The sequence below is a fragment of the Delphinapterus leucas genome, chromosome 3, assembly GCF_059928025.1.
Source record: "Delphinapterus leucas isolate spDelLeu-1000000601 "Yukka" chromosome 3, BTC_Dleu_Yukka2, whole genome shotgun sequence".
NCBI lineage: Eukaryota > Metazoa > Chordata > Mammalia > Artiodactyla > Monodontidae > Delphinapterus > Delphinapterus leucas.
Window position 1 is genome coordinate 160,623,686 of NC_143131.1, and position 27,681 is coordinate 160,651,366.

A 27,681-nucleotide genomic window follows, 5' to 3' on the forward strand; every position below is an offset into this window, starting at 1 on the left:
TTAATTCTTTTTCCATTGCTTCATTTGCAAATATTTTCTCCTATCCTGAGGGTTGTTTTTTCGTCTTGTTTATAGTTTCCTTTGCTGTGCAAAAGCTTTTAAGCTTAATTAGGTCCCATTGTTTATTTTTGTTTTTATTTTCATTACTCTAAGAGGTGGGTCGAAAAAGATCTTGCTCTGGTTTATGTCAAAGAGTGATTTTCCTCTAAGAGTTTTTATAGTGTCTGGTCTTACATTTAGGTCTTTAGTCCATTCTGAGTTTATTTTTGTGTATGGTGTTAGGGAGAGTTCTAATTTCTTTCTTTAACATGTAGCTGTCCAGTTTTCCCAACACTACTTATTGAAGAGGCTATCTTTTCTCCATTGTATATTCTTGCCTCCTTTGTCATAAATTAGGTGACTATAGGTGTGTGGGTTTATCTCTGGGCTTTCTGTCCTGCACCATTGATCTGTATTTCTGTTTTTGTGCCAGTACCATACTGTCTTGATTACTGTAGCTTTGTAGTATAGTTTGAAGTCAGGGAGCCTGATTCCTCCAGCTTCGTTTTTCTTTCTCAAGATTGCTTTGGCTACTCAGGGTCTTTTGTGTTTCCATACAAATTGTATGGAATTAGAAAATTAGAACAAAAATTTTTGTTCTAATTCTGTGAAGAATGCCATTGGTACAGATAGACAAGAGGCATATGAAAAGATGCTCAACATCACTAATTATTAGAGAAATGCAAATAAAAACTACAATGAGGTATCACCTCACACTGGTCAGAGTGGCCATCATCAAAAAAATCTACAAACAATAAATGTTGGAGAGGGTGTGGAGAAAAGGGAACCCTTTTGCACTGTTGATAGGAATGTAAATTGATACAGCCACTATGGAGAACAGTAAGGAGATTCCTTAAAAAACTAAAAATAAAATTACCATACAACCCAGCAATCCCACTACTGGGCATATACCCTGAGAAAACCATAATTCAAATGGACACATGTACCCCAATGTTCATTGCAGCACTATTTACAATAGCCATGACATGGAAACAACCTAAATGTCCAATGACAGATGAATGGATAAAGAAGATGTGGTACATATATACAATGGAATATTACTCAGCCATAAAAAGGAACGAAATTGAGTCATTTGTAGAGATGTGGATGGACCTAGAGTCTGTCATACAGAGTGAAGTAAGCCAGAAAGAGAAAAACAAATATCGTATGTTAATGCATATATATGTGGAATCTAGAAAAATGGTACAGATGAACCTATTTGCAGGGCAGGAATAGAGATGTAGAAGTAGAGAATGGACATGTGGACAGAGGATGGGAAGGGGAGGGTGGGGCGAATTGGGAGATTAAGAATGACATATATACACTACCATGCGTAAAATAGCTAGTGGGAACATGCTATAAAGCACAGGAAGCTCAGTTCAGTGCTCTGTGATGACCTAGATGGGTGGGATTGGGGGTGGGGTAAGAGGGAGGTCCAAGAGGGAGGGGATATAGGTATACACATAGCTGATTCACTTCACTGTACAGCAGAAACTAACACAATATTGTAAAGAAATTATACACCACCAACAAAAAAATCATCACATCATACACCTTAAACTTACAGAATGCTGTATATTGATTATATCTCAATCAAGCTGGAACAAAAACCCATCTTAAGACACCCTTTTTATCAGATTGGCAAAGATCAAAGAGTTAGCTATTGTTCTGTGCTGGCAAGTTGTGGGGCATGGCCCCCACCTCCCATGGCCCGTGGAATACACACAGTACAGCCTCTAAGGGGAGCTAGATGGCACTGTTTTGCTAAATTTAAAAATGCGCACACCCTTTGAACCTAGCAGCTCACTTCAGGGAGTTTTTCCACCAGAAATACTTGCATGAAATGGCACATATCTAAGAACATTAATTGCAGCATTGTTTGAAATAATGAAAGATTGAAAACAACCTCACTGCACCTCAGTTGGGAGCACTGATTTAAGTGTATTATGGTGCATCCATGTGTCGATGAGGCCAACCAATAAATAATCTATAATAAGAATAGAAAACAGTTTTATTTGAGCCAAACTGAGGACCATAGCCCAGAAGACAGCCTCTCAGATAACTCTGAGGAACTGCTCCGGAGAAGCATGGCTTTCAGCACAGTTTTATATCTTGTTAGAACAAAGAACATTAAACAAGGCAGGGATACATTCCTTCAAGTTTTCAAAAAACAGATCAGCACATACACAGTAAGTCAGTATGGCCTTGGCACCTGGGAAGCGGCCTTATCATAGAAGGAGTACCAGCATTGGTGTCCCAGGAAGGGAGGCATTTAATCTTTATTTTTAATATGGACATTACTTTTGGTCAATGTGTCCTTTTCTTTAATAATTAAAGCAGATGTACAATGTATGTTTGATAGGCCACAAACAGGCTGTTTTAGTTAGCATCAAATTCAAGTTAACACATGTATAAGCCAGAATGACTTCCCCATACTTCAATATGTGAATATTTCCTTTATCACAAGCAATGGAATATTTTGCAGCCACCGGAAAGAATGAGGAAGTTCTATATGTACTACAATGAAAACATCTTTGAGATATGTTGTTAAATAAAAGCAAAACGCAGGACAACATATCTAGTATCTGCGTTATAAAAAAGTTGGGGGGTGCTTCCCTGGTGGTGCAGTGGTTGAGAGTCCGCCTGCCGATGCAGGGGACACGGGTTCGTGCCCCAGCCCGGGAAGATCCCACATGCCGCGGAGTGGCTGGGCCCGTGAGCCATGGCCGCTGAGCCTGGGCCTCCGGAGCCTGTGCTCTGCAACAGGAGAGGCCACAACAGTGAGAGGCCCGCGTACCGCAAAAAAAAAAAAAAAAAAAATTTGCGGTTTGTATATGTATAGACTATCTCTGGAAGGACACATAGAATCTGGTAACTGCTGTTGCCTCTGGGGAGAGAAACTGGGAAGGTGGAGGAATGGGAGAGAGGCAGTTGCTTTTCACTGTACAAGTTTTGAATTTGTACCACGTGCTATCAAAAAGGAAAAAAAGAAATCACTTTAAAAACAGTGATATATCTACTGAATAACACTCAGAGGATAACGCAGCCACTCCTCCCACTTCCTTTCTCCTCCCCAACATTTATACACAGGGTAGCTGGCTGAGTACAGAATTTTCCCTTATAATGTAGCCCTGGGAATAGAAGTGCATTTTATAACCCATAAGCCAACTGAAGGCATTTTACTTTAAAGAGATATGTCATAAACCATACAGGCCTCAGCAAATTATTTGTTGGAAATAGTGAGGATCACCTGTTTACTAATTTAACACATATCTGTTGACACCACTATGTGCTCAATTTGAGTTGGGTTCTGGGCCAAGTTCTTAACATTAGCTCACAGCCTTCTTGAGGAACTAGACAAAGAGATGATGATAACCCAATCTGGCATGCCAGGAGCTACTGGCAGTTCCATTTTTGCAGGGTAAGGTAGGGAGATGAGGCTGGAGAGTCTACATGGATCTGGTTGTGAAGGGTCTTGAAGGCCTTGCTTTTAAGCAGGTGAGACCTCACCATCTACAGGGTGGACACATCACTGGTTGCTGGAGTGGAAGATGGACTGGAGCACACCAGAAAATTGGTCAGGAGCCTGGGGCAACTTACCAGGGGTAATCTGGCATATGCCTGCCTGAAAATATATTTATAATTCTTTATTTTTTGTATCTAAGAGCTAGAAATTATAAAATAACATCAGGCAATAATCAGGGTTGTGTCAGAGAGCAACCCTGTACGTTGGTTAAGGTATATTGCTGAAATAAATTAGCAATTGAACTTTAGGTGGTTAAATAGTTTTTCCAATTTTGGAATTTCTTATTCATTACAAGGGAAATTAATTGGGAAAGAAAAAAATCAGAAAAATTTACAATCTTTTATGCTCTAGTAAAATTTATATATCAGTGGGAACTCTCTGTAGCTTAGAAGTTTGAAATGCAAAAGCTAAAACCTGGCAGTAGCTTCCTTTGTGTTAAACTGCCAAAGCTCATCGCACAGGCTGGTCCGGCTGTGTGGTCTTGCCTCTTCCCATCCAATCTCATCTTGCTCACATGGTTCCCAACTCTCTCTACCCACACGCCCCACTTTTTAAAAAAATTTTATTTATTTTTTATTTTTGGCTGCGTTGGGTCTTCGTTGCTGCGCAGGCTTTCTCTAGTTGCAGCGAGCAGGGGCTACTCTTCCTTGCAGTGCACGGGCTCATTGCGGTGGCTTCTCTTGTTGCAGAGCATGGGTTCTAGGCATGCGGACTCAGTAGTTATGGCACACGGGCTCAGCAGTTGTGGTTCACATGCTCTAGAGCTCAGGCTCAGTAGTTGTGGCACACGGGCTTAGTTTCTCTGTGGCATGTGGGATCTTCCTGGATCAGGGCTCGAATGCATGTCCCCTGCATTGGCAGGCAGATTCTTAACCACTGCACCACCAGGGAAGCCCCAGACCCATTATCTTGAGATGGCATAGTCGTGGGTGTGCTGGGAAGTGTTTGTGCCAGTAGGGAGTAGTGGGGGATGGGCTGGATGGGCTAAGGACGGCACATCTAACCCTGGAGTGTCCCAAACAGTGGTCCTCATCTTCTGTCATGGTGTCTATCAGTAAAACTAGAAAAGCGAGGTGCAGAATGAACTGCTTCTCCTAGGAGGTTGGGGTAGAGAAAAGTCCCTGTCAATAATTGCTCAACTCTTGTTAGGCACAGATAAGACAATTCATACGAATATATTTTTTATAAACTAATTCACCAATATAAGCTTAATATTATCTACATTACTTTAGACTTTTTCTATAACAATGTATTCACGAAAAATACTTTGAGATAAAGTATGTTAAAGAAATTTTAAAAAATAAATAATTGCTCAACTCTTGTCTAATACCATGCAGATCAGCTGGCAGAAGAAAAGGTGGCTGAGGGACTTTAACTCAGAGTTCTCAAAAACGCACTTTTGGGGGGTTAAGCCAAAGGTCAGACTGTCAGTGTGGAGAACCTACTTCAGATTTTAAAAGTATGAAATAGCACCCAGGCAAATTTTGGCTCACTTAGTTGAGGTGGTCATACCATAAGGTGTTAATCATATGGCACAATGGAATAAAGCCAGTGCTAATGGTCTGGTCAGATGACCAGTACTATCATAAATATATCCAAGTTGATTCAGGCATTTCTAATAGGCCATTTACTTTTTGCCTCCCCAGCCAGGGGGCATCTCAGAGGCATCTCAGAGGTATAATTTCATGAAGACCCAAGCCTGACAGTGGTGGGCTCAGGGAAAGTGGACTGTAATCATATGGAGGGCCTTCAGACTGCACTAATGCTGGTGGAAGCACAGCTGCTGGAGCTGCCACTGGGATGAGTGGCAGAAGGTCTTGGCCTTAGCCCAAATGCAAGCACATTCCAAGGGGCAGCAGCTCTCATTAAAAACAAAAGGAATGGGCTTCCCTGGTGGCGCAGTGGTTGAGAGTCCGCCTGCCGATGCAGGGGACACGGGTTCGTGCCCCGGTCTGGGAAGATCCCACATGCCGCGGAGCGGCTGGGCCTGTGAGCCATGGCCGCTGAGCCTGTGCGTCTGGAGCGTGTGCTCCACAACGGGAGAAGCCACAACAGTGAGAGGCCTGCATACAGAAAAAAAAAGGAACAACAAAGTTAGCTGAGAAATATGTTCCTTGTGAGGGATTCAGGGCAAGGAGGTAATAGCGAGGACAAGGAGGGCCATAGGGATAGTACTGAAGGCAGATCTCTGTAGCAGTGAGCAGCTTTCCAAGTTTATTGTGGAATCTGGAGTTGCCAGCCATGTAAGGCTGCAGATGAACATGTGTGGGCCCAGGGCATGGAGAGTTCCAAGCAATCTCTTGAAATGCTGCTTCACCTGAAGCTCAATAGGGAAGAAAGGATGAGTTGCTGATCTAACAGGAGATGCCTACCCACACTGGTGGCCTTTATTAGGTGGGAGCTGAATTTAGAGAACTTGGGTATTTAAAGCTGCTGGAAGCTTCCAAGTCCATGTTCAACCTGAAGTCCTGATTCCACCATGACAGACTATCCTCTCCTGTAACTTGGAGCTGAGGTGCAGCATTCGTAGGGGCCGGCAGTTCCCCAAATTGATAGAGAGCACTTCCACAGACCAGGAACCTGTCACACTGCTTCCCAGACAACAGTTGACTTGCTCTTCCATCTTCATGCTGTAGTATGCTCCAGTCTGCAGTAGTGCAGGCTCCACATTCTTTGTGGTGGGGAAGGGGAGGTGCCCCCAGAGGCTGTGTGTGAAGGGACACAGATGTTATTTTATCTGTGACTTCTACTGACAGCACTGAAGAATTAAAGATAGTGAAGGAACTGTACCTGCAGGACTAGAGTATTACTCAGACTTCTGGGCATGGACACTGCCCCTGCCAGAGAATGTCATGGTGCTGTTGACTACTCCATGGAATTACTCAACACGCTGCTCACCACTGTCAGAACGGGGTAATCTTTAAGTGTGGAATACCCAGGTGGAGGACACGAAATGGCCACTTCCAAATGCAACATCAGAAATTCAAAGCTCTCTGTGTTTTCTGTGAACAGAGTTGATACCTTCAGAAAAGTAGACAAAGCAGGGCAAGAACCAGGATGCAGCAGTTCAATATTCTGGGAGTAACAAATATACACTAATGCAGTGGACACAGAGGTTTGCCCAGCCAAGGGAAAAAGTGGGTGAGAGCCTTTTGACAACTCCCTTGAGGCTCTAACCTCCCTTGTCAGATGCACATCAGGAAATGGCAAGTCACAGAAGTAGCAGTGCCCAGAACATCTCTAGGTGGCTGGGATCGTTACACCCGAAGCTGAGCATGCCCCTGACTGCCGTGTGTAGCATAACTACAGTGCAGAACAACTGGCGGGGGGAATGTGTGCACAGATTAAGCCCCTACTTTAGGGATTATCCGAGGGTCAGAGTCAAACTGAAGCCCAGAGGACCTGGGTTACTCAGGAATTTTTATCAACCTCTGCCTTCCAGATAGGGGTCCTGAGTTCTGAAAGCTGGGTTTGGAACAACATCCAGAATCATGGACTGTGTGTGAGGTCAGATAACCACAGTCTTCAAGGGCAAACTGGGTGGTAGTAACTGACGTGATGTTATCAGTTAGGAGTTGCTAAATCAAAAAGGGACACACAGTTCAAATGAATTGTCCCAGGAGAAGAATACAGGTAAGAAGCCAGTGGACACACGAACCAGGGAAATCTGACAAAAGTTGGTTTGAAGCAGAAGGCGGGAAGCATAATTTAAGTAACTCCTGGGCCAATGCACAGGTGACTGCACTTTCTTTACACTGGGTGTAAGCAGTGGGGGTGAGGAAAACAAAGGGTTCCATTAAAGGTAGAAACCCTCCTATATAAGAGAATCAAGTACAGTAAAATGCTTATAGACCATTTTCTTACTTTTTTGTTCCCGTGCTTCTCAATTTTTACAATTTTATAATTTATCTTAATGGTCAACTAATTTCTATGTTGTTAATGAAGGTCCATGTTGGTTCTGATACTTGGTAATTCAGACTAATTCAGACTATTCAACTGAGGCAGTTCTGAATTATGAGGAGTGTTTGACATTCTTAAGTTCTCAAAACCCACACTACTGTGAGCCTTGACTCTCAGTAAATAAAATGACTATCTTCATGTAAGCTTTCATGGTTATTCTGTAGAAAGGAAATTCTCTTGCATTCAATAATTAATACACTTAGTCTCAAAGCTCTTCCATATCACTTTTCTCCAATATGATGTCTCTGATGCTGAATGAGGTTTGCAGTCTGGTTGAAAGCTTTCCCACATTTATTACATTTATAGGGTTTCTCTCCCGTGTGAATCCTCTGATGTTGAGTCAGGTGTGTACTTCGGATAAAGGCTTTCCCACAGATTTTACATTTATAAGGTTTTTCTCTAGTATGAATTCTCTTATGTTGAGTGAGGGCTGAATGGTCACTGAATGCTTTCTCACATATATTACACGCATAAGGTTTCTCCCCAGTATGAATTCTCTGATGCTGGGCTAGGGCTGATTGGTCCCTGAAGGCTTTCTCACACAAACCACATCTGTAAGGTTTCTCTCCAGTATGAATTTTCCGATGTCGAGCAAAGGATGAATTATCCCTGAAAGCTTTCCCACATTCGTTACACTTATAAGGTTTCTCTCCAGTATGAATTCTTTGATGTTCAGTAAGGGAAGAGTTCACCCTGAAAGCCTTCCCACATTCATTACATTCAAAAGGCTTCTCCCCAGTGTGAATTCTCTGATGCTGAAGAAAACTTGTACTCTGATTGAAGGCCTTCCCACATTCATTACATTTATAGGGTTTCTCTCCACTATGAATATTCTGGTGTTTGGTAAGATGTGCCCTGCACACAAAGGCTTTGTCACATATGTTACATTTAAAAGGTTTCTCTCCAGTATGTATTCTATGATGGTGGGCAAGGTGTATGTTTCGGATAAAAGCTTTTCCACATAAGTTGCATTCAAAAGGCTTCTCTCCAGTATGAATTTTCTGATGATAAGTAAGTGAGGAGCTCACTGAGAAGGCCTTGCCACATTCCTTACATTCATATGGCTTCTCACCAGTGTGAATTCTTTGGTGATGGATGAGGTGTGTGCTCTGGTGAAAGGCTTTCCCACATTCTCTACATTCATATCGCTTCTCTTTAATAAGAATTTTCCGATTTGCATTAAGTTTTTCAGTATGAATCTTCTGATGTTTATTGAGGGTTGAACTCTTAGTGAAGACTTTTCCACACTCACTACACTCAAAGGCTTTTTTGCTAGATTGAAATCCCTGACTCTGAACAAAGGATGAGCTCATGGTGCAGTGCTTCCCAGATTCATCACATTTCTGGACACCAACCACAGATGAAGTTTTCTCATGAGCAAGCATCACTTGCTGCAACTTTATCTCCTGGCTTCCATGCTGCCATTCCAACAGTGTATCATATTTCCAGTGAGTATCTTTCGTGAATTTTTCCTTTATCATCCACTGACCCAATTCTCCTTCAGGAATATCTGCCTTGAGAGTTGATTTCTTACCCACAGGTGTAGTCATCCAATCTGAAAGACATCAAAAATTCAAATGTCTGTTTTATCCTAGTAAAACATCTAGTTGGGATAAGAACGTGACCTTGTTTATAATGCTAACAGAGAGGTTGTAATTTTGAAGATTTCTTGAAGTGAAGATAAAACAGGAAAAGGGAGAAGAGGTGAACAGAGGACATGGCAGGAAGGGGTTGACAACTATACAATGTATGAAGCAGGAGAGCTTGGAGCTGGCATTCAGAAGTTACAGGCCTGAGCTGGGATCCTGAGTACAATATTTATTTTCTTTGTGATTACAGAGAAGTTACCTGAATTTTGAAGCCTCAAAAACACCTCTAAGACCACACTATGCTAACAGATAAGAAAAAAATGTACCTTATCTGTTTTCGTGATATGGTCTTTAAAATAACCTAGATGTGACCTTAAGAAACCATTGAAACTAGAGGTCAGCTCTTGGTAGAAAAAAAGTTCAGCTTCAGAGTAACTACTAAAACCAGCATTTATGTTTTATAGACACATTTTAGCATTCAGATGGAAAATAAAATTTAGGCTACTATAGAGCCTGTGAAACACTGATACCTACTAATAAAGTTAGAACCTCCTGCTACCAGTGAGGAAGCAACATCTTCAAACCTATATGAATAATGTGACATTGATATAAGGAAAATGTACCATGAGGATGTATATGTGAGCATAAAAAATTAGGAACAAAGCAGCAAATCTGCCAGGATATATCCAGTATGTCTTGGAGGCAAGGCCCTGAATTTGGGGAAAGGAGTATAATAGTCATAAGAAATGGGACTCTGCTACTGGGATCTGGCCCAAGGTCCCATGAATTGTCTGACAAAATGATTCCTCTCCCAAAAAACAAATTCCACACTTACTCAACAACAGTCTCACTTGGTCTCATGGGTATCCTGATATTAACAAGTAGAGTTCTGAATGCATACTAGTTTTCTGTACGTATTTGTGAATATCTGTCTTTTGTGTTAAGTCTATTTAAGACTTTGTACTAAGAAATGCAATGATAAGGACTTGATACTAACACAGATGATGCAAAGATTCCTGGGAAAGCCTATCAAGAACAAGCCTCCCTCAATGCTTTTTTCTCCTACTCACTCCAGAAAATCTATAAAGAACTATAATAATAATAATAATAATAATAATAATAATAAAACTCCTTGTACTTACCTGGAAAAGAAAGTTAAACAGGTGCACTTAAAGGCTAAAATCCTTGTGAGCTTACAATAATATATCCTTGCTCAAAACAAAGAATGTTTAAAGTTAAACACCAGTTTTGCCAAATCTCAAAATCTTAAGAACTGACTTTCGCTTCTGGACCTGACAAAGTAGCCTGTGGAAGACCAGATTCTTGCAAAAAACACCCGAAAAATCTGAATTGAAAAAAAAAAAATCTGTCTAAAGGCATCAGATATCACTTGAGGCCAACTTGATAGTCTAATATTTGGGATAGAAGGGAAATATAGAGGTGATTCTAACAGTGTTTTTTTTCGTCAGAGAATTTGCTGAATTCTTAAACTTCTCAGGGCAAGAGACTAAGCTAAGCAGAAATTCAGAATTCTCTATAGTCTTATAGTACTGTTGAGCCAAAAACTGGAGTTCAGGACCTTCTGGGGGGCTGTGGGGTGAACAGTGGTCAGAATAAACATGTAAAGCTCTCGGTTGGGACTCCTGGAGGGCTACAACCTAACAGCAAGGGCAAACAAGAGATAGGTAAAGCTTCATAAACATTCAACCCAATCTCCAGCTAATGGGTCCCTGGGTGGATGGATTAGGGTGGTTTGCTTGTACTCCAGCTGTCTACCAGAGGGAAGGAAAATCTTCTCTGGAGGAACATAACATCATCCAGAGTGTATTCACTCCTTCACACATGATGTCAAGGATTCAGTCAAAAAGTACCAGGAGTACTAAGAAACTATTGAATCAAGAGAAAAAACAGACAATAGAGAAAGACCCTCAGAACTCAGATACCAAAATTATCAGACATGGGGTTTGAAATAAGTGTGACTAACATGTTCAATAAAACAGATAAGAACGAGAACTTTAACAGAGAATTGGAACCAAAGAATCAAATGAAAACTCTAGAACTGAAAAATATAACTGAAATTAAGAACTCAATAGATAGCTTTAACAGTATATTGGACATTGGGACTTCCCTGATCATCCAGTGGTAAAGAATCTGCCTTCCAATGCAGGGGACAGGGGTTCGATCCCTGGTCAGGGAACTAAGATCCCACATGCCACGGAGCAACTAAGCCTGTGTGCCACAACTACTGAGCCTGTGTGCCTCAACTATAGAGCCCGTGTGTCACAAACTACAGAGCCCATGTGCTCTGGAGCCCAAGTGTCACAACTAGAGAGAGAAAAAACACGCACGCCACAACTAGAGAGAAGCCCACGTGCCACAGCGAAGAGCCTCTGCACTGCAACAAGAAGATCCTGGATGCCACAACAAAGACCTGACACAGAGAAAAAAAAATTTTTTAATAAATAAATAAAATGAATAAATATTTTAAGAAACAGTATATCGGACATAGCAGAAGAGAGGAATAGTGAACTAAAAAAAAAATACATAGGCAGAAAATATCCATGGTAAAACCTGGAGGAAAAAATTTAAAAAGACATATAAGACATGGTGAAAACATTTATTAACACATGTGTGACTGGAGTTCTGGAATGGGAGGAGGAAAAGAATGGGGCAAAAAACACTATTTTTAAAAAAAAAGGTTGAAAAATGAATTTGAGAAGCACAACAGACTGCAAGCAGGATAAATTCAGAGAAAATCCACCTAGATATACCATAGTCAAACTACTGAAAACATAAGACTAATTTGAAATTTCCTTGAGAGGAAAAATATATTACCTTTAAAAGAGAAAAAAATAAAACGGATAGCTCTCTTTTCAACCAAAAACAAGGGAAAACAGAAGACAATGAAATAGGAACTTCCCTGATAGCACAGTGGTTAAGAATCTGCCTGCCAATGCAGGGTACATGGGTTCAAGACCTGGTCTGGGAAGATCCCACATGCCGTGGAGCAACTAAGCCTGTGTAGCACGACTACTGAGCCTGCGCTACACAGCCCATGAACCACAACTACTGAGCCCTCATGCCACACCTACTGAAGCCCACACACCTCGAACCTGTGCTCTGCAAAATGAGAAGTCATGGCAATGAGAAGCCCACGCACCGTAACAAAAAGTAGCCCCTGCTCACCACAACTAGAGAAAGCCTGCGTGCAGCAATGAAGACCCAACGCAGACAAAAATAAATTAAATAAATTTTTTAAAATAGCTCTGTAATTGTCTTAAAAAAAAAAAGAAGAAGACAATGAAATAGCATCTGAAGTGCTGAAAGAACATAATTGCTAAACTAGAACCCAATAGAAACAAAATGTCCCAAAAAGGTAAATATGAAATGGATATTTCTGTACAAATAAAAACAGGGATTGTGTCACCAGCAGGCCCATATTAAAAAAAAACAATAAAAGGAGTGTTGAGGCAGAAGAAAGATAATCCCAGGTGTAAAAGTAAGAAAAGGCAATGGAAAGAGTAAATAAAAATATTATTGCACAAAACAATAATTATAATGTCTTGAGAGGTTGAAAATATATACATAATTAAAATACATAGCAAAAATACCACAAGACATGAAAGAAAGAAAATAGTATTGTTTTAAGCTACTAGCATTGCCTGGGAATTATTTATTTTGGATAGTAATAAGCTGGTTTTACTTATTAGACTTACCAATAAAAGACTGGTTAAAGAAGATACACGCTCATACAGTCTTTAAGACTAGTTAAAGAAGGTACAAGCTCATTGGAATATGCAACAATAAAAATAGTTGATTCAAAAGAAGACAAGAAAAAAAATGGACTTAAAGCAGGTGAGTAAAATTAAAATTAAATAATGAAATAGCAGACGTCCAATCCTATACATATTAGTAATTGGTCTAAATTCTCCTATTAAAAAACTAAGGTTGGGCTTCCCTGGTGGTGCAATGGTTGAGAGTCCGCCTGCCGATGCAGGGGACATGGATTCATGCCCCGGTCCGGGAAGATCCCACATGCCGCAGAGCAGCTAGGCCCGTGAGCCATGGCCACTGAGCCTGCGAGTCCGGAGCCTGTGCTCCGCAACGGGAGAGGCCACAACAGTGAGAGGCCCACGTACTGCAAAAACAAACAAACAAACAAACAAATAAAAAACTAAGGTTGTGAGGCTGGATTAAAAAAATAAAATCCAACTATATGGCACTCAGGAGAGAAATATCAAAAATATAGATCCAGAATTAAAAGGAAAGAAAAGAATGGAAAATGATTTATCAAGCAAGCACTAACCACAAGAAAGCTGGTATACCTATACTAATATCAGACAAATCTCATAATATTAGAGAAAACAGGCTTTAAGATAGTTCATATTGACAAAAGGTTCAATTATCTAGGAAAATATAACAAATCTACATTTTCACATAATATAACTTCAAAATGTATAAAGGAAAAATAGAGAAACCTTAACAATGATAGTGAGATATGTTTACATACCATTCTCAATAACTCACAAATCAAACCATTAAGAATAGGGGATCTGAATAACAAGATAAACAAACTTGATCTAAATGATATACTTATAACACTATACCCAACAATGACAGAATATACATATTTAAATGCATATAGAACATTTACCAAAACTGAACATATACTGGGATGTGAAGGAGTATGAACACATTTCACAGGACAGAGATCATTCAGAATGTGTACTCTGAACTCAGTGGAATTATGCCAGAAGTGAATAACAAAATACCAAAAAGATGGTTAGAAAATCCATATATTTTAAAACTAGTCCATACATTTCTAAATAACTGATAAAGCAAAGAAGAAATCAAAACAAAAATTAGATAATATTTTAAACTTAATGATAATAGAACCATGAAATGAAACTTACAAAATGCAGCTACAGCATGGTTAGAAGGAAATGTACATCTATCTATCTGTATCAATTATCAATCTCAAGAAATCAGAAAAATAGCAAATTAAATACAAAGGAGAAGGAAAGAAATAATAAAAATAACAGAAATCGATAACTTAATAAAAAATTGATAGACCTCTATCAAGACTAATGGAGAAAGAGAGGAGGCACATATTACCACTATCAAGAATGATAAAGGTGACATCAAGACAAATTCTAAAGAGATTTATAAGATAATAGCATAATGAGGAAACTTTATGCCAATAAACTAAAAGACTAAATTCTAGGAAGGTATAGTGTATCAAAACAGATGCAAGAAGAAACAGAAAATCTGAATGGTCCTACATCTAATAAATAAATTGAATCTTCCATTTAATACCTTCTCACAAAGAAATTTCCAAGCAGAGATGGCTTCACTAGTGAATTCTTCTGAACATTTAAGGAAGTCCAGTCTGTATACAAACAGGCCAGCAGAACAGATTATAGACCCAGAATCAGACCTATGCCCATGCAGTCCCCATATGTATGACAAAGGTACACTGCAGTACAATGGGAGAAAGGATAGTCTTTTCAGTAAATGATCCTGGGTCAACTGAATACCTTTATGGAAAATAATGAAAATAAATCTTCCATGTGGACTGTAGACCTAAATATGAAAAACAAAAGAATAAAGGAAAACAAAGAAGATCTTCATGGCATTAAATGTCTTAAGTAGGACACAAAAAGCATTAACTTTAAGAAAACCCCCAATTAATTGGACTATCCTAAAAATTTAGAACTTCTGTTTACCAAATAACACCATTATTCGAAGTGTGAAATAATATTTATAATGCATTATGTATCTATATGACAGAGGATCAAATCCCAAATGTACACCCCTAAAATATATCAATAAGGAAAGATTAGACAACTAAATAGAAAATAGGGGAGAGACTTATAGATACTTTACAAAAGAGGATATTTAAATGATCAATAAAAAAATAAAAAGATGATCAACTTCATTAGTCATAAGTTAAGATACAATGAGATACTCCATATATCCTCTAGAATGGTGAAAAACAAACTTTTAATGACAATACTAAGTATATAAGAGGACATGGAACCCTCGTATCCTGTTGGCTGGAGTATAAACTGGTATAACCACTTAAAAAAACTATTTGGCGGTGTCTATTAAAGCTTGCAGGGACTTCCCTGGTGGTCCAGTGGTAAAGAATCCACCTTACAATGCACAGGACGCAGGTTCGATCCCTGGTCAGGGAACTAAGATCCCACATGCTGCGGGGCAACTAAGCCCACAAGCCACAATTACTGAGCTCACATCCCTCAACTAGAGAACCTGCATGCCGCAAACTATGGAGCCCACATACTCTGGAGCCCACACCACAATTACAGAGCCCACGTGCCCTGGAGCCTGTGCGCCACAACTAGAGAAGAGAAAACCTTCACACCACAACTAGAGAGAAATCCGTGCGCTGCAACTAAGACCCAACGCAGCCAAAAAAAATAAATTAAAAAAAAAAGCTTGTCTACTCATGAACATAGTACTCCTAGCTATATGCTCAAGAGAAATGTATAACGTACATTCTCTAAAAGATGTACAAGAATGTTCATAATAGTTCCAGTATTACTGATAATAGCTCCAAGTCAGAAATATACCAAATGTCTAGTAACAGTAGAATGTATAAATAGTGGTAGGTCTACAGAGTGACATATCATACCTCAATGAGAATGAACCAACTATTGCTACATAAGACAACATGGATGAATCTCAAATACACTGTGAAAGCAAAGAAGCCAGACACAAAAGAGTAGACACATATGATTCCATTTATAAAAAGTTTTAAAATAGGCAAAACAAAGCTATGGTCAGGGTAGTAATTATCTTCAGGACAAAAGAAACAGAGGGGATGGGAGGGGATATTTGGTGTTCTAGGAACATTTTATTTCCTGATATAGGTGCTGGTTATACAGATGTATTTATACTGTAAAAATCTGAGGAGCTGTACACTTATAATTTATGTATTTTCCTGTGTTAGTATTACTTCAATAAAAGTTTAAAAAATCTGGGAGTGGCTTTCAAAAATAATAATTTGGCTCAATAAAAACAACCAATTGCTAGCTTTCTTTTCTAGCAGCTATTAGATAGCTATGTTTATTAAAGCCTTTTCTTGATTGTGATCATAAAACATATCACCTATATATAAGAGAAAATTGGCTTTTTAATGTTTTGTGTTACAGGAAAACACTCATCTAATTGTGTTATCAAGAGGGGGTCAAACACACCCTGGTTTCACGACGCTGAGGATGAACTGAGATGGGGAAAGACTGGACCCTCAGAGTCAGTTCTCACTGGGGCCCAGGTTACTTCATGTGGGCTGAATTAGGAGCAGTACCTGTAGCTGCATTGGGCCACACTAAAAAAAAAGTATGGTTTTAAACTATATATCGATAACTCTAGGGTATCAAACAAGGTATGCAAGTAGTATGATCCAAACCCTATACAATGTAGTCAAGAGGTCACCCCCAGGGAGGGACCAGAAACTGACCCAATTTCCTCCAAATCATCAAAAGTTTCAAGACTTCGCACTATCAAGTACATCTGAGAGTGGGGGTAGATAAAATAAGGAGTTTTGGATTAAGGTCAGTTTATGAAGCCTTTATGCCCTCAGATCCCTTCCCCAACTCAGAGGAGCTGGAAGGTTTCCCTCTCCCAACTGAGGAAAGCCTCTAACAAGAAAGAGATACCAAAGAGATATCAAAACAATCAAAGAGAAAATTTGAGAACACAGTGCCTATAAAGGGAGATGAAAGTGTTTTTGGAAATCATTACCTTTAGAGGTAAGATATTACAATTGTAAAACACGAATAAGAGCTTACAAATAAAACAAGAGTTTTTGGAAATTAAAAAGGATGGCAGAATTTGAAAACTCAACAGAGAATTCCCACCATAAACAATTAGAAAACCAGGGAAAAAATGAAACAACTATTTTTAGGCAATGGAAAAGTAATCCTGGAAAAGTAAACTCACAGTGACAGAAGCAGACCTGTGGTTGCCAGGGGCTGGGAACAGGGGACGGGATTAATTGCAAAGAGGTAAGAAGGCATTTTTAGTTAGAGATGACAAAAATGTTATTCCTTTGATTTGGTGATAAATTTGTCAAAACTGATCAAATATTACACTTAAAATGGTGAATTTTATTGCATGTAAATTATACTTTAATGAAGCTGATTAAAAATATTTTTAAAATCTCAATAGATGAACTGGAAGACATAACTGAAGAAACCTGTCAAAAGTAGAACAAAAAAAAATAAAGATGGAAATTTTAATAAAAAGATAAAATTAGGGCTTCCCTGGTTTTGCAGTGGTTGAGAATCTGCCTGCCAATGCAGGGGACACGGGTTCGAGCACTGACCTGGGAAGATCCCACATGCCGCAGAGCAACTAGGCCCATGAGCCACAACTACTGAGCCTGCGCGTCTGGAGCTTGTGCTCCGCAACAACAGAGGCCGCGACAGTGAGAGGTCCATGCACCGCGATGAAGAGTGGCCCCCGCTCACCGCAACAGAAACGCACGGAAACGCCCTTGCACAGAAACGAAGACCCAACCCAGCCATAAATAAATAAATAAATACATTTTTTTAAAAAACAAAAAAAACTTACTAGGGACAGTAAGATTTATATATATATATAAATATATACAGTAAGATTTATATATATATATATACAGTAAGATTTATATATATATACAGTAAGATTTATATATATATATAAAAAGATAAAATTAGAAGACCAGTCCAGGTGGTATCAGACATTCCATCAAGAGAAAACAGAGAAAACTGAAGGTGGAAATTAAAAAATGCTAGAAGAAAATGTCCAAGATCCACAGGGCAGAAATTTAGATGGAAAGGCTCACCAATCCTCAGTGGATCCAAGTATAGGAACCAGGGTACACCACTGAGAAACACTGGAGTAAATGAGGAGATCATGCAAGCTTTCAGGTCACAAGTGATGAAGAACCTGAAGATTTTGGATTTCTCAATAGCAGACTTAGGTCTAGAAAACAACAGAGCAATGTCTTCAGAATTCTGAAGAAAAAAGATTTCCAGTGTTGAATTCTATCTAGTCAAACTATCCAGAAAGTGTTAGGGCAGGAAAAAGACATTTACAGACTTGCTAGGTTACCAAAAACTTATTCCTGTGCATCCTTTCTTAGGAAGCTACTGGAAGCCATGTGCAAATGAAGAGATAAGCCAAGAAAAAGGATGATGTGGGACGTGCAGGCCGGGAAAGACGAGATTTGCAGGAGGATGACAGCTAGGCACCTGCCATTCCAGAAAGGAGCAGGTCAGATGGCTCCAGAAGAGACTTTTCCAGGAAAATGAAATTGTCAGAATGACTTCTGATCTAAAAGTCTTGAGAATCGAGATGCAGACAACTAGAGAAGGTCTGAGATTAAATTAAATTAAATTAAACTAAATGAACCCTGGGAAAGATTGCTTAGGAAAGCAAAAGCAAAAGTTGCCAGGATTTACTTCATGGATCAGCTGTGAATAGTGCTTCAGAATGTAAACAATGACTATTTCTCTGACCATTAAGTACACTATAACCCTACTGGAAGGACAGGGAATGGAAAAGGTAGTAAGACGAATAGTCGGGGAGGTGAGTTTAATCCTCACTTTTATAGAAGGAATTCAGTAAATAATGCCTAAAACTGAAAAGTCAAGAGGTAGCAATATAAACACATTCCTTGAAGACATGGAAACAAATGTACCAAATAATCAACTGAAAGAAGAGAAAATGGTTACTTCTAAAGAGGAGAGAATGGGGATAAGGGGGGATAAGAGGCCATCACTTTTCATAATAAACATTGTAGTTTCGTTAAACTAAATGCATTATTGTGATGACATTTAATACTAAAAATAAAGAAAAAGGACAGAATAAGCTCCAAAAAATTCAAAGGAAAGAAATAATGAAGAGCAAAAATTAATGAAATAAAGATAAAATAGAAACGATCAGTAAAGTCAAAAATTATTTATTAAATTTATTAAAAAGGCAAACCTCTGATAAGATTTATACAGAAAAAAAAGACAAAAGTAAATTATTATTAGAAAAAATTCATGATTTCATTCAACAAATACATACTGGGACCTGGTGAGCTGAGATACAAGAGCAAACATGACCAAGTCCTTCCCTCATGGAGCTAAGGATAGAAAGCATTATTTAAACAGGACACAGAAAGCACTAAGATAAAGATCATTAAGACAAAGACTGATTACAAACTTCTGCTAGTAAAGAAAGAGAAAAGATAAGCTATAGACTGGCACACATATTAACTGATAAAGTATTCAATTCCTAATTATATATAGAAGTCTTACAAGTGAATAAGAAAAAGATAAACTATAACAGAAAAATGAATGAAGAATAAGAATGTGTCACAGAACACAAATAATCAACATATGAAGATGTTCAAGTCCACCAGTAAACAAGGAAGTGCAAATTAAAACCACAATGAGATACCATTTCTTAGGAATTTTGGTTCAGTTCCTGTTACTTGCCAAAGTAACATCAACTAACCTGCATCAACTATTAGTATAATTTGGATCAACTAATTTAATCAGCAATCTGGGACCATGTAGTAGACGTGAAGAAGCATATACTCTTAAACCCACTATTTCTACACCTACGAATACACCTAAAGAAATTCCCAAACAAGGCCCATGTGTATAAGGAAGTATGTACAAGAATATTCAGGTCTGGACTTCCTTGGTGGTGCAGTGGTTAAGAATCCACCTGCCAATGCAAGGGACACAGGTTCAAGCCCTGGTCCAGGAAGATCCCACATGTTGTGGAGAAACTAAGGCCATGCGCCACAACTACTGAGCCTGCACTCTAGAGCCCACGAGCCACAACTACTGAGCCCTCGTGCCACAACTACTGAAGCCTGCACGCCTAGAGCCCATGCTCTGCAACAAGAGAAGCCACCTCAATTAGAAGCCCACGCACCACAACAAAGAGTAGCCCCCACTCACCACCACTAGAGAAAGCCCGTGTGCAGCAATGAAAACCCAACGCAGCCAAAATTAAATAAATAAATTTATAAAAAAAGAATATTCAGGTCAGCAGCACTCAAAAGGCAGCAAAAAGTCTGGAAACAACGTACAGGTCTATCAGCAAGAAAATAGTTAAATAAAGGTATAGCCATTGAAGGAGTATCAGAGTGCAGTTAAAAATGACTAGAGCTACACATCTCAACAAGGATTAAAAAAAATGCAAGCTGTGGAAAGGTATCTATAGTACAATACATATATATCAACTTTAAAGTGTGCAAAGCTAAACAATATTGCTCAGAGCTATGGATAAAAGTGGTAAAGAGCAAGAAGAGCAGCACAGGAGCTAATGTAAAATTCAAGCTAGCGGCTCTCTGGTATGAAAGGAGGAAGAACTGATGAGGAGGGACACATCGAATTTCACATATGCAGCTTTGTTCTGTTTCTTCAGCTGGAGAGCGGGGTATGGAGGGTGTTTGCCCATTCTTCAGGCTGCTCAAAAATGTTACATATTCTGTTCTGTAGATAGGATTACAGTATCAAAATATATTTGCTTTAAGTAAAAAAAGGAAATGATAATGCTAAGTGTCGAAATAAAATTATAGCATGTAAGAGAAATAGGAGCTGGTTCTCTACAAAAAGTCTCAACAAATTTTAGAGGAAAAATACACAGATAAAGTTGGAAATGAGAAAGAGGATATAATATAAAATGTTAAAATTATAGATGAACCTGGAAGAAATGGAAAATTCTTAGAAATGCACAACCTGCCAAGACTGAATCAGGAAGAAATAGAAAATATGAACAGACCAATCACAAGCACTGAAATTGAAACTGTGATTAAAAAGCTTCCAACAAACAAAAGCCCAGGACCAGATGGCTTCACAGGCGAATTCTATCAAACATTTAGAGAAGAGCTAACACCTATCCTCCTCAAACTCTTCCAAAATATAGCAGAGGGAGGAAGACTACCAAACTCATTCTATGAGGCCACCATCACCTTGATACCAAAACCAGACAAGGATGTCACAAAGAAAGAAAACTACAGGCCAATATCACTGATGAACATAGATGCAAAAATCCTCAACAAAATACTAGCAAACAGAATCCAACAGCACATTAAAAGGATCATACACCATGATCAAGTGGGGTTTATCCCAGGAATGCAAGGATTCTTCAATATACGCAAATCTATCAATGTGATACACCATATTAACTAATTGAAGGAGAAAAACCATATGATCATCTCAATAGATGCAGAAAAAGCTTTCGACAAAATTCAACACCCATTTATGATAAAAACCCTGCAGAAAGTAGGCATAGAGGGAACTTACTTCAACATAATAAAGGCCATATATGACAAACCCACAGCCAACATCGTCCTCAATGGTGAAAAACTGAAAGCATTTCCACTAAGATCAGGAACAAGACAAGGTTGCCCACTCTCACCACTCTTATGCAACATAGTTTTGGAAGTTTTAGCCACAGCAGTCAGAGAAGAAAAGGAAATAAAAGAAATCCAAATAGGAAAAGAAGTAAAGCTGTCACTGTTTGCAGATGACATGATACTATACATAGAGAATCCTAAAGATGCTACCAGAAAACTACTAGAGCTAAAAAATGAATTTGGTAAAGTAGCAGGATACAAAATTAATGCACAGAAATCTCTGGCATTCCTATACATTAATGATGAAAAATCTGAAAGTGAAATCAAGAAAACACTCCCATTTACCATTGCAACAAAAAGAATATAATATCTAGGAATAAACCTACCTAAGGAGACAAAAGACCTGTATGCAGAAAATTATAAGACACTGATGAAAGAAATTAAAGATGATATAAATAGATGGAGAGATATACCATGTTCTTGGATTGGAAGAATCAACATTGTGAAAATGACTCTGCTACCCAAAGCAATCTACAGATTCAATGCAATCCCTATCAAACTACCACTGGCATTTTTCACAGAACTAGAACAAAAAATTTCACAATTTGTATGGAAACACAAAAGACCCCGAATAGCCAAAGCAATCTTGAGAACGAAAAACGGAGCTGGAGGAACCAGGCTCCCTGACTTCAGACTATACTACAGAGCTACAGTAATCAAGACAGTATGGTACTGGCACAAAAACAGAAAGATAGATCAATGGAACAGGATAGAAAGCCCAGAGATAAACCCACACACTTATGGTCACCTTATCTTTGATAAAGGAGGCAGGAATGTACAGTGGAGAAAGGACAGCCTCTTCAATAAGTGGTGCTGGGAAAACTGGACAGGTATATGTAAAAGTATGAGATTAGATCACTCCCTAACACCATACACAAAAATAAGCTCAAAATGGATTAAAGACCTAAATGTAAGGCCAGAAACTATCAAACTCTTAGAGGAAAACATAGGCAGAACACTCTATGACATAAATCACAGCAAGATCCTTTTTGACCCACCTCCTAGAGAAATGGATATAAAAACAAAAATAAACAAATGGGACCTTATGAAACTTCAAAGATTTTGCACAGTAAAGGAAACCATAAATAAGACCAAAAGACAACCCTCAGAATGGGAGACAATATTTGCAAAGGAAGCAACTGACAAAGGATCAATCTCCAAAATTGATAAGCAGCTCATGCAGCTCAATAACAAAAAAACAAACAACCCAATCCAAAAATGGGCAGAAGACCTAAATAGACATTTCTCCAAAGAAGATATACAGACTGCCAACAAACATATGAAAGAATGCTCAACACCATTAAACATTAGAGAAATGCAAATCAAAACTACAATGAGATATGATCTCACACCTGTCAGAATGGCCATCATCAAAAAATCTAGAAACAATAACTGCTGGAGAGGGTGTGGAGAAAAGGGAACACTCTTGCACTGCTGGTGGGAATGTGAATTGGTACAGCCACTATGGAGAACAGTATGGAGGTTCCTTAAAAAACTACAAATAGAACTACCATATGACCCAGCAATCCCTCTACTGGGCATATACCCTGAGAAAACCATAATTCAAAAAGAGTCATGTGCCAAAATGTTCATTGCAGCTCTATTTACAATAGCCCGGAGATGGAAACAACCTAAGTGTCCATCATCAGATGAATGGATAAAGAAGATGTGGCACATATATACAATGGAATATTACTCCGCCATAAAAGAAATGAAATTGAGTTATTTGTAATGAGGTGGATGGACCTAGAGTCTGTCATACAGAGTGAAGTAAGTCAGAAAGAGAAAGACAAATACCGTATGCTAACACATATATATATGGAATCTAAGAAAAAAAAAAGAAAAAAATTTCATGAAGAACCTGGGGGTAGGATTGGAATGGAGACGCGGACCTGCTGGGGAATGGATTGGGGATATGGGGAGGGGGAGGGGTAAGCTGTGACAGGGCGGGAGTTGTGGCATGGACATATATACACTACCAAGCGTGGAATGGATAGCTAGTGGGAAGCAGCCGCATAGCACAGGGAGATCAGCTCGGTGTTTTGTGACCACCTAGAGGGGTGGGATGGTGGGGGTCGGGGGGAAGGGAGACGCAAGAGGGAAGAGATATGGGAACATATGTATATGTATAACTGATTCACTTTGTTGTGAAGCAGAAACTGGCACACCATTGTAAAGCAATTATACTCCAATAAAGATGTAAAAAAAAATTATAGATGAATACCATGCACAGTTGTAAATGAATACATTTTATGGCTCAAGAAAAGATAATTTAAAGCTAAAGGGCAAATGTACAATTGATATAACAAAAAGAAACTAAACAGATTAATAAATAAGGAAGAAATGTAAAAAGTTATTAGCAATCTACTCAAATTAAGGGATCAGGTCATTTTCTTTAGGTTTACTGGGTAAACAATTTCTGTAAAATTAAAGCTATTTTGGAGAAGCGGGGGGGAATGACACCATTTGAGGGTCACACTGGTTTAACCCTCATCCTGACTTGCAACAAAATGGCAACATTAAATACATTGATATTAGTTAACCACCCTGAAGTTGAGTTTTCTGGGTTTTCTGTAGTGGGGTTAATCATATTTGCCTCACAGGTTGTAAGGTTGAAATGGGGCAGCTAACAAATCCCCGGAGATCACCCAGCACAGTGCTGATCCACAGGGGCTCAAATGTCAGCTCCCTGCCTACACTAGATCATGGCCCAGGGAAGAGATAAACCTATTATCATTGTTCTACATGGTTTTTCAAGTCCTAGCCAGTCATTAAGAAGTGAAACAGAAATAAAAAACTATACTAAAAATGATTCAGTGAACACTTTAAGAATTGGAGAGTGACAAGGGGAATAAATATTTGGAAATGACTACCACTTCTTTACAGCAGCAATTTCCAGTTGAAAAACAAGGAGGTAGTTCTATTAAAAAACAGAACTATAATTTTAATAGGAAATTGAAGGAACAACTATAAAACTTTACTGGGGGAATTCCCTGGTGATACAGTGGTTGGGACTCTGTGCTTCCACTGTTGTGGGCCTGGGTTCGATCCCTGGTCGGGGAACTAAGGTTGGGGCACTAAGATCCCGCAAGCCGCATGGTGCAGCCAAAAACTAAAAACAAACAAACAAAAAACCCACCAAACAAACAACAACAACAGCAACACAAAAGTTTATTGGGAAATATAAGATTTCTTTCCATGTCTGACTGGCTGACCACTAACCATCCTTCGTGAATCAGCTCACAGCTTAGGGTGTCCAGGAAACAAGAGGTGCTGGAACAGAGGATCGTGAAAGGCATCTGGGAAGGACTGAACCATGACCTCATGGTTTTTCATGTCATTACTCATACCTGACTATAAAATCCCTTCTAGGCATAAAAGTCCTCTTCATCTTCACAATCCCCCCTCAGAAGTGCAATAAAGAATTAGTGTCAATGATGAATAATGGAAGAATAAATGATGTTATTAGGCCAGAGTACTGGGACAGTGGATTAATTTCTTTTAATTCCCATCCCTTGTCTTTTTTTGTTATAACACTGCTTGTATAATATAATACTGAGTGAAATATTAAAAATGCCTTAGTTTGGGTGTAATAGAACATACAAATTCAGAATGCTATTGGGGTAAGTTAAAAGATTTTTTTGATAACTGAGTTTTGGAGTTAAGACATATAAATTCCATAACAGATTAGATCCTAGACATTCCAGTAAACAGTTACTTACTGTAGGAATATAAAGTCCTGCCTACTTCATTGGGCTCCTGTGAAAAATCAGTAACAAAAGGTTTTTAAAAATATTTTACAATTGGCCAAATGCTGGCAGAAAGTGAAATGTAATGTCTTGAACATGCCAATAGCTCTCTAAAATATTGGGGGATTTAGGGAAAGACACCCCTGCTCCCGTTCTTAAGCTACCAGATCCAATGGGTTCCTCAAAACAAGTAACAGCCACTAAACTGTCGTGTTCTCTGTATCCCCAGGCACCAAGTCTTTGCCACTTACTAGGTGCCAAGCACTGTGCTGGGCATGAGCAATACAGCAAAATGGGCAAAAAATCTGGCTGTGCTCGTATGGTGCTTACAGCCCAGTGCAGCACCAGCAGAAGGTGGAGAATAATTAAATGCTGAATGTAGGTACACATGGATGAACAAATGTGAAGGTGGTTGAAGAAATGTGCAATGTTTAGCTAGAAGAGCTGCCTCAGTAGGCACATGGTGACTGGCCCTGAGGACCAGAAGCTGCTCAGCTGTGTGTAACCTATGCTGTTCCTCCTCACTGGAGAAGTGTGAGCAGAGACTGCCCGGTCAGATGCTGAAGGGAACAACAGGACACACAAGCACAGTGGGGAGCTGTCCATCTATGCCAAATAGAGAGAGAAGAAAAATCATGGGGAGGAGGATCCAGGGAAGCACAAACTGCCACAAGAAAGGAGTGCCACATGCACGTGGGGACAAATATGGCAACAAGGTATTGGGGTGAACATGAAGGGAAAAGATGCTCGTTTCTCAGTCCACAGGCCTGGCGCACGTGCTGTGTTCCTCCCAATGCCTCCCACATGCAGCATGCTTACCAAGACAGAAGCCTCCCAAGGAGTCCTCCGGCATCCATTCTTCCCCCTTTCCCAGCTGGGAAAACATATCTGGCTTGGGTCCTAAGAGTCCTGTTTTAGAGGGGAAAAAAAAAATGGGCCATATCTGTTCATACCAGAGATAAAATCATTGCAAGGATGAGGTATGGTCCATAGAACTTCCTGGAAAAGGTGACCTGATAGGGGCCCAGGGTAGACAACAGTTCCCAGAAGGAGGAAGAGATGGTTTGGGCCTGACACAGAGAATCTGTTCCCGTCTTTCTCTCTGCTGGAAGGGAGGGAGGATTCGACCTCTAGTCACCTTTGAGACATCTGCACTTAGACTCCAAAGAGCCCTGTGCCCAGGACACAAAGGATAGGCACTGAGATAACATCCTCAGAACAGCTCACTCCCAGCCCAAACTTCTGTATGGAACCAGTTTACGGGTCCCAAAGAAATCTCCAAATATGAAGATGAGACTTCAGAGGCTCCCACTTACCCAGGGACACCAGGTTGCTGTAGTTCTCCAGCATTACATCCCTGTACAGGGCTCTTTGAGCAGGGCTCAGCTGCACCCATTCATCCTGGGTGAAAAGCACGGCCACATCCTTGAAGGTCACTGATTCCTGTAAGGGCAAACCCATCCCCGTTGACTGGTGGCTACTCCCCCACATGACTCTCTGGGAAATGCTGTGACCGTCTGCAGGGCTGTTAGCATAGAAGGGGGATGGTGTTCTGTGACAAGGGAAGCACTTCCTCAGGGTCTCCTAGGGGTCAAGCTTTTATCAGACTTCGTTCCCCTGAAGAAAAATACCTTGTGGAGAGGACAGGCCTCCTCAGCACTGGGACTTCACACTGGCTGTTCATCTTGCCCAAAACATTTTCTCCCATCTCCATCAATCTGCACAGCCCTGCCTGTACCCCCACCCCTATGACCAATCCTACCCAGGTCTTGGCTTCAGCATTACCTCTTCAGCATCCCTCCTCAACTGCTCCCAGATCACCTGTGCAAGGCCATCCAAGCACTGTCCCACTTTACTGAGTTTTGGTTTACTTTTGGTTTCCCCCACTAGAGTGTTAACTCCAAGAAGCTATGGACCATTTCCACATCTCCCTTGTCTTCCCATCATGTCTTCTAGAACATGGCCGATGTACCCAGCACCTGTTACAAATGTGTTACTCAGCAACTCCTGCTTTTCTTCAGCTGAACCCAACACACATACACGGTTCCCATGGAAACAGTCCTTCTGGACAATGTGACCTTGTTCCCTCTGATCACAGCTAGTACCTTCTGTGGAAACACTTGGCTGAGAGGCCAAGAGAGCTGGTGTGAACTGAGAAGGAAGAGTTAAGTAGAAGCCCAGAGAAGAAAGGCAAGGGTCCAAGAGAAAGGACTTTTAGATTATTCTAGACCCCACTTGCCTAGCTGAAGTACAGGTGCATTTTGGCCTTTGGATTTTGGGCAATATCCCAGTGTCCTTCCAATAAAGACCTGCTTTTGCTTAAGGTAGTCTGAGTTAGGTTTCTGTTACCTGCACCCAGAGCCTTGCACAAAGTAGGCTGAACCAAGG

The 27,681-nt window shown here is 39.8% G+C and overlaps 1 protein-coding gene across 1 annotated transcript; it reads right to left on the reverse strand.

Annotated features, from left to right (window-relative positions):
- Positions 1 to 611: 611 nt before the first annotated feature.
- ZNF454 (zinc finger protein 454) lies at positions 612 to 26,865 on the reverse strand. Its single transcript, XM_030760574.2, has 3 exons — positions 26,610 to 26,865; positions 26,113 to 26,202; positions 612 to 9,080 (listed from the first exon to the last, which is right to left on the reverse strand). Exons 1-3 carry the CDS (start codon positions 26,782 to 26,784, stop codon positions 7,747 to 7,749), a joined length of 1,599 nt encoding a protein of 532 aa, XP_030616434.1. The 5' UTR covers positions 26,785 to 26,865; the 3' UTR covers positions 612 to 7,746.
- Positions 26,866 to 27,681: the final 816 nt, after the last annotated feature.

Bases quoted from the DNA above. Each gene is read 5' to 3' on its own strand.
- ZNF454 (XM_030760574.2), bottom strand. From the start codon at position 26,784: ATGTGGGGGAGTAGCCACCAGTCAACGGGGATGGGTTTGCCCTTACAG. The intron at 26,203-26,609 runs GTAAGTGGGAGC...CCTCTAAAACAG, and splicing joins CAGCAACCTGGTGTCCCTGG to GACTCTTAGGACCCAAGCCA. The intron at 9,081-26,112 runs GTAAGCATGCTG...GATGTCTTTCAG, and splicing joins CTTGGGAGGCTTCTGTCTTG to ATTGGATGACTACACCTGTG.